A 6519-nucleotide genomic window follows, 5' to 3' on the forward strand; every position below is an offset into this window, starting at 1 on the left:
CTCGGAGAACTTGGGGCACTAGGCATCTCTCCCTACTTCTTCCCAGGTTCCCAGTGAGACACTCATTACAACTGAGGCTCTCTGGTTCCGGAAAGGATCACTAAAAAAGACAACATTGCTACAAAAGTGGAAAGACACGAAAGGAAGTCCCCCAGAGATGACCTATTGATTGCCCCTTGTGCCTATAAACCATAGGTAAAACAGGATGAAAAATAAACCACAAAATGATCAGCATCACAAAAACCCTTTTACATGTATACTCTCATGCCCAGCTACACTTGACTTGCTTAGTTTTTTTTTTTTTTTAACAGTTTAAGAAGTAGGTGCAGTCCGAAGCAAAGCCCAGAAAACAGTTCACATTTTATTTTCTCCTCCAGCATCTTCCATTATGGCACAGCTTTAACATAGGCCTGATTAAACATGAATTCTTTCCAACTGCCTTATCTTGCAGGTGTCGGTTTTTCAAAAAAAGCAATTAATTATAGTTCTTGCTAACCTTTTCGGCCCAGAAATCAATGTATTGCCATTAAGCTGCCCACAAGGAGTAAATTGCTTTAGTAAATAATAGAATTTCATTATTAGTATAAATAAAAATGAAATTTTAAGAGACTTTCTATGAGTTAGTGCTATCTAAGCAGTTAATGATGTTTTTATCTTTCTCCCAATATTATATTTTCTGTGAAAAATGCTAAGCACAAAAATAAATGAATGGATCATCCATGTAGTTACAGGAATCTTAAAAACTGCATCCATGCAAGCAAAGCCACACACACACACACACACACACACACACACACACACACACACAAACTCACTCACTCATATTCACTCTTGAAATTCAAATGTAATGCAAAAACCAATAGGTTCTAATATTCTCTTTCCTCAGAACTATTTATCTCAGTAAATAATTTTTCCAGTGGAAGTCATTTTTCCACAAGTAATCTGAGACTTGTTGAATATCATTCAAGAGGCATGTCACATCTGCCACAATCCTGGTTTCACAAGTAGTCAAAAATTTCAAGCTAATTTTAGCGTGCTGCGGATCTTATAGCTATATCAACTAGAATTAAAACAGCACATTCTAAGGCTGACCAGATAAGACAGTTTTTAAAAATTGTTTTGATGAAGTTAGCGGTGTGGCTGTTTAGCAGAAACCCCCATTTTCTTTATAGAAGCGCATACACAAACACACACACACACACACACACACACACACTCTCTCATACATGTCTGACATGTAGCCCGTAGCTTTGAGAGACCCCTTTTGTGAAAACTGTTACTGGGGTCCACAAACTTTTCTAGATCCCACTCTGGACTAAAATTTTAGCATTTGAGAAGCTCTCAGGGGTTAAGAGCATCGAGCAGACTAAACTTGGTATATTTGATATTTCATCTGTCATATTTTAAGATCATTTCAAAATCAAGAAAAAGTAACCACATATTTGAGAGATTGTCTTCTAAAATTTGCATTTTCTCTCTCTCTACCTACATGCGTACACACACACACACACACACAAATCAAAAATCCATTAACTGCTTAAAGTATATATTTGGGGAAGAGAAGAGAAATGGAGATTGCTACATTGAAGGTAGAAAAGTGAGTGACTTTTTTAAAAGGCAACTCTGAGCTATGTCATAAACTCTCAGTTCCATTTCACTCCCCACTGTCCCCAAATAAAAAGGAGAGTAGGACCCTCCTGTAAGGGAGCCGGGGAGGAGGATTAGCTGTGTCCTAATATTATTACAACATACTAAATCCTGTAACCCTATTACAAAATCTACCCTCTAGGCAGGAGAATCCAAACTTATTGTTCCACCAAGTAAAAACAGTCATAACCCAAAACCTTTACTGCAGAAGAAAATGGGGAGGGGAAGAGGTGAGAAGGGGGCCGGTAGGAGCTCCTGGAGCCCCTCACAGTTTTACTGTTCTTGGGACAATGAACCAGCTTCGGGGATAAAAAAGAAAAGAAGAAAGGGAAGAAGGAAAAGAGAAAAAGAAACTTGATTCACTTAATTAACTTACCTCAAAACTCAAATAAACTTAAAAAAAATAAAACGGTCTAATAAATAATGAAGGTAAGAAGAAGCCTCCCTTTCCACATTCTTTGGATAAGCCCATTCTTAGGTCAGAAGCCAGGGAAAGAGGTGCACAGCTTAGAAGACATCATGTATCTCCAAGCAGGCGCCTTTACTCGGGTATTTTGGAAAACCTTTTAAAAAATCTGTCTAAATTTACAAAATAGACTAGGGTACTTTTCCTCCTCACGTTTGATTTGTCCCTGCAGTGTAAACTTTAAGAGGAAAACTCTCAGCAGAAACTTCAGCAAAAGATAGGTGTGGGGGCGCCGATCAGAAGCAGCCAGTTCAGAAAATTCAGAGAAAAGACCCGGGGTTGCAGCTGCGGCCTTAGAGAATTTCGTCTCCTTAACTAGGGGCACCCAGTTTTGCCTGGGGGTAGAAAGGGGGTTCAGGGGCTCTACTCTGCTGAAAATTCGCAAAGACTCGGTAAGGCTAGAGAATTAAAAAAAAAATGCAGAGGAAGAGGTGAAACAAATGCCATAAACACTTTTAAAATTTCGTTTCAGTTCTCCCTAATATTGTACAGGAATCCCCCCACATTCCTTCTATTTCTGACAGTGGGGTGAAGGAAGCGAGGGAGCGAGCTTGGCTCCAGGCGTCCGGCATGTCCCCGAGGCCAGCTCGGTGGAGAAGCAGGCCTGGCCTCTGGGGACGGAGCCGGGAGCCACGGGGCACGCAGGGGCCTCCGAGTTCAGCGCTGACCTCGGGACACACTTCTGAGCCCATCGGGGATCCCACCCCTCTCCTCCAGAGCCCCAAATGTTGGAGCATGCTGAGAGGAATCTCGGAGACGCTCAGGGGTCGCCCCATCCCGGTCATCCGCAGCCCTGGAGCAAGCAAGCAGGGGGCCGGGAAGCAAATATCCCGCACAGCTCCATCGCCTCCATCTGGAGGCCCTTAAAGTAAAATACCCTACAGGGTAAAAAGGGTGTCTTCCGTCCACACCCCAATTTCCCTGCCCAGTTCTCCGCCGGTCCTGATTCTATCAAGCAAGCTCCTCACACAAACTTTGTTCTGGACTTGTTCATTCCCTCTGGGACTCCGCAGTTTTTTTTTACCTCCGTAGGAGAAAGTCAGTGCGAGGTTTTTTTGGGGGGGAGGTTCTTTGAGTTACAAAAGTGTCCCCCCAACCCACAGTCCCAGCAATGAATCATCAGGACTCCGGAAAATATGGGGGTACCTCTATCCTTAACCTCATGCACACCGAATCTAAGAACTTCGGACTGGGGGGGGGGGACTGCGACGGGGTGCATGTGCTTGGAGAAAAGATCCCGGGTAAAGAAACTTGGGGGAGCCGGACCCCGACAAGTCCCCTTATTCCATCAGCACTCTGTCCCCCGCAAATCGCAGTAAAGAGCACTCAGCACCCTGGCCACGACCCTAGCTAAAGTGTCAGGCGCGGGCGCCCAGACACCCCAGTTTCTGTCTCTTCCCTGCTCAGAACCCCCAAATGCACCCCGGGTGGCGCGGAGAGGGCCCAGGTGGAAGGCGAGAGAAGGAGTGGGGGCTGGGGGCGCGGCGCAGGGAACCCCCGGTGCTCGGAGCTCGGCCCCAGCATCAAGGAAACTTCCTTCTCGGGGGGCTGCAGAGCCGGGACGGCGGACGACCCGCTGGGGGCCCGGGAGCGCTGCGGGGAGCGCGAAGGGCCCCGAGCGGGCGGCCCCGGCCTCGGCTCACACCCGCGCCTCGGCTGCGGCTCCGCGGGTCCCTGTCCCGCTGCCCGGAAAGGCCGGCCAGGCCCCCGCCCCCCCAAACCCCAACAACTCCGGAAAGATCCCGCCGGGAAGAGTGTTTGCTTTCTCCGCGGCCCAAGGAAGTCCAGCAAAGGCCACTGGAAAATTAAAAAGGGAAAAGAAGAAAAAAAAAGAAAAATACACCACGCCGAGCGGAGCCGGGCAGCGGGCGCTGGGGCCGCCGCGTGTGCGTGGGTCCGAGGGTGCGTGAGTGTGAGTGCGAGTGCGTGTGTGTGTGTGTGTGTGTGTGTGTGTGTGTGTGTGCGCGCGTGTGTGTCAGTGTCTGTGTGTGTCCACGGCGCGCGGGCCGGAGCACTCACCATCTCGCCGGGGGAGCGAGGCCACTTCGGGGTCGGATTGGAAATGTTGAGGCTTCGCTTGCTTCCTCCGCGACATGCTGGCTCAAACATCAGCTGGGGCAGAATAAAAAATTACTAAAAAAAAATCTTCTCAAAATTACGGAAATCGAGCGGCGGCGGCGGCGGCGGCTCCCCCCGCCCGCCGGCCCGCCCGCCCCCTCCCCGGCTCCCCGGCCCCGGGCGCAGCGCGCATGTGTCCTGCTATAATTATGATTATCAATAATGCATTGCGATTAATCATAGAGGGGCTCTTTGAAAGGCGATTGGCACCGGGCCAGCGCTATTCAAACCCGCTCGCCTTAATCAATTAGTTCGTGATTTGCTGCAGACCCCTGTCTCTCCGCGCGCTGGCCCAATAAGCCGGCCCAGGGGCTGGCTCTGCGCGCCCGCGCCGCCCGACACTGACTGGGTTTAACCCTCTTCGCCACCGGCCCGGGACTCCGCGGCCCGGCCGCCGGGGGGCCCAGCTCCCCGCCTCTGCGCACCGGCGCTCGGGCCCGCGTCCCCTCCCTCTCCGGCACCCCCACCACCCCCCCCACCATCTCGGGCGGGCAGGGCCGACCCAAATCTCAATTAGCATGCCCTCCCCGGGACGGAGCGGCCCGGGTGGGGGGCGGGAGGTGGGGCCGGCGGGAGGCCCGGTTTGGAGACCCAGGCGGGCGGCGGGAGGACGGGCGAGGCGCGCCGCGAACTTCCCAACTCGGGCGCTAGGCGCGCGGGCCCACGAGGAAGGAGAGATCTCGTCCGTGGCGGAATTTTTTTTTGGGGGTGGGGTGGGGGGGAAGGAAGTCCCGGTTCGGGAGTGTTTCTTCCTGGCTTTAAGAGCTACCAGAAAGCAGCCCATCCCCACTCCCATAAAAAAAAAAAAAAAAAAAAAAAAGAAAAAAAGAAAAAAGAAAAAGAAGCGAGTGGGGAAGAGCCAGCCCCACGCCGGTCCGCCTCCCGCCCGTCGCCGCCGCCGCCCGGCCTCCTTCCTTCCCTCTCTCCCTCCCGCTCGCCGCCTGGCTCGGCGCTCCTGCGCCCGGAGTTCTCCATCCCCCCCCTGGATCCCCGGGCTCGCGGGGGGCACGGAGAAGAGGACCGTGGAAAGGTTTGGGAACGTGATGGGTTTTGGGGTGGGGGGCGCATTTTTGGGGAGGGAGGGAGCAGCTCTCCCGCCACCCCGATCTTCTTCTAAGAGCCCCCCCGCCCCTCTCCAGAATCCCGCAGCCTCTCTGGCTCCCTGGCCCCCTTTCTCTACCTCGGACATTCCCAGGACAATTAGGGCTGAAGTTTTTCGGGAGATGCAGCCCCGAGCCCGTGGGATAAGGGGCGGCCCCCGGCTCCGCCCAGGACCCCTCCCGGACCTTCCCCCCGCTTGCCCCGGTTGGCTGCAGGGCGCGTCACTCCGCGGGGAGGCGGTGGCCGCGGTGGCGCCGCCGAGCCCCGGGGCGGGTGGAGCGCAGGGACCGGCCCGGGGCTCCGAGTTCAGCTCCCGCCCTGGTGGTGGGGGGGCAGTGTGGGGGTACGATAGGGTGGGAGGTGGATGGTGGTGGGAGGGGGCGCCTCCGCTTACCCGGCTCGTTGCAGCCCTCCCCTAGCCTCGGGAGGGGCGGCCCAGCCCCGCTGCACCGGGTCACTCCCCAGGACCCTTGGGCTCTCTCTGTCCTGGTCCTGGAGGAGTGGGCTTTGCGCCCCAGGCTCCGGCCGAGGAGGTGGCGGCGCCGATTCGGGATTGAGTGAGGGGGATTGCTAGCTAGCCGGCCCCCCGCGAAAGCTCGCACCCACCTCTCGGACACTTGCTGAGCGCGGCGCCCAACTTTCCGCTCTATCTCCATCTCCCCCAGCCTGCCTCCCTCTAGCCACCCCGAACCCGGATTTGGGAGGCCCGGCCCCGCGTTCTCGTCTTTTGGGCTCCGGGAGCGCCTGCGAACCTGAAACTCGGGTCTTCGGCTCTGTCTTAGCTCTTCCCCCTCGCGTCTCGGGGTCTCTCTTCTCTCCAAGGTTCCCGAAGTGCTGCGCCCAAAGGACAAACTAAAACTTCGGCTGAGTAATCGGGGGGGGGGGGGGTTGCAGACACACAATCCCTGCCCTATCTCACCATCGGGAAAGGAGAGGGCTCATAAGGACGCCCCAATTCTGAAGCGCCTCAGAGTCTGGAGAGCACCGCGGTCGGTTCGCGCGAAGTGGGCACCCGTCCTCCGAGCAGAGCAAAGCGACAGACATTCCGCACCCCTATGGTGCTCCCTCAAATGACTTTTCGTTTTTATCCCCCTCCCCAAGCTTCTGTGCTCTCTCTTTACATCTAAATCTTTTGTGTATGGATGGATGAATGTTTCTTTTCTTCCAGCCGACTCTTCCCACCCCCT

At 53.9% G+C, this 6519-nt stretch overlaps 1 protein-coding gene across 2 annotated transcripts in view; it reads right to left on the bottom strand.

Annotated features, from left to right (window-relative positions):
* SALL1 (spalt like transcription factor 1) overlaps positions 1-6161 on the bottom strand; it is a 17403-nt gene extending 11242 nt beyond the window's left edge. Inside the window, exons 1-2 of one of the 2 annotated variants that reach the window (XM_049786053.1) lie at positions 6085-6161; positions 4133-4225 (exon numbers count right to left, since the gene is read on the bottom strand). In XM_049786053.1, the coding sequence (XP_049642010.1) occupies positions 4133-4208 (76 nt within the window). In that variant the 5' untranslated portion in view covers positions 4209-4225; positions 6085-6161. Of the gene's footprint in view, positions 1-4132; positions 4226-5938; positions 5993-6084 lie in introns of those variants that run through there. The other variant, XM_049786052.1, reaches the window with a different exon arrangement.
* Positions 6162-6519: the final 358 nt, after the last annotated feature.

The sequence above is a fragment of the Suncus etruscus genome, chromosome 14, assembly GCF_024139225.1.
Source record: "Suncus etruscus isolate mSunEtr1 chromosome 14, mSunEtr1.pri.cur, whole genome shotgun sequence".
Lineage (NCBI taxonomy): Eukaryota > Metazoa > Chordata > Mammalia > Eulipotyphla > Soricidae > Suncus > Suncus etruscus.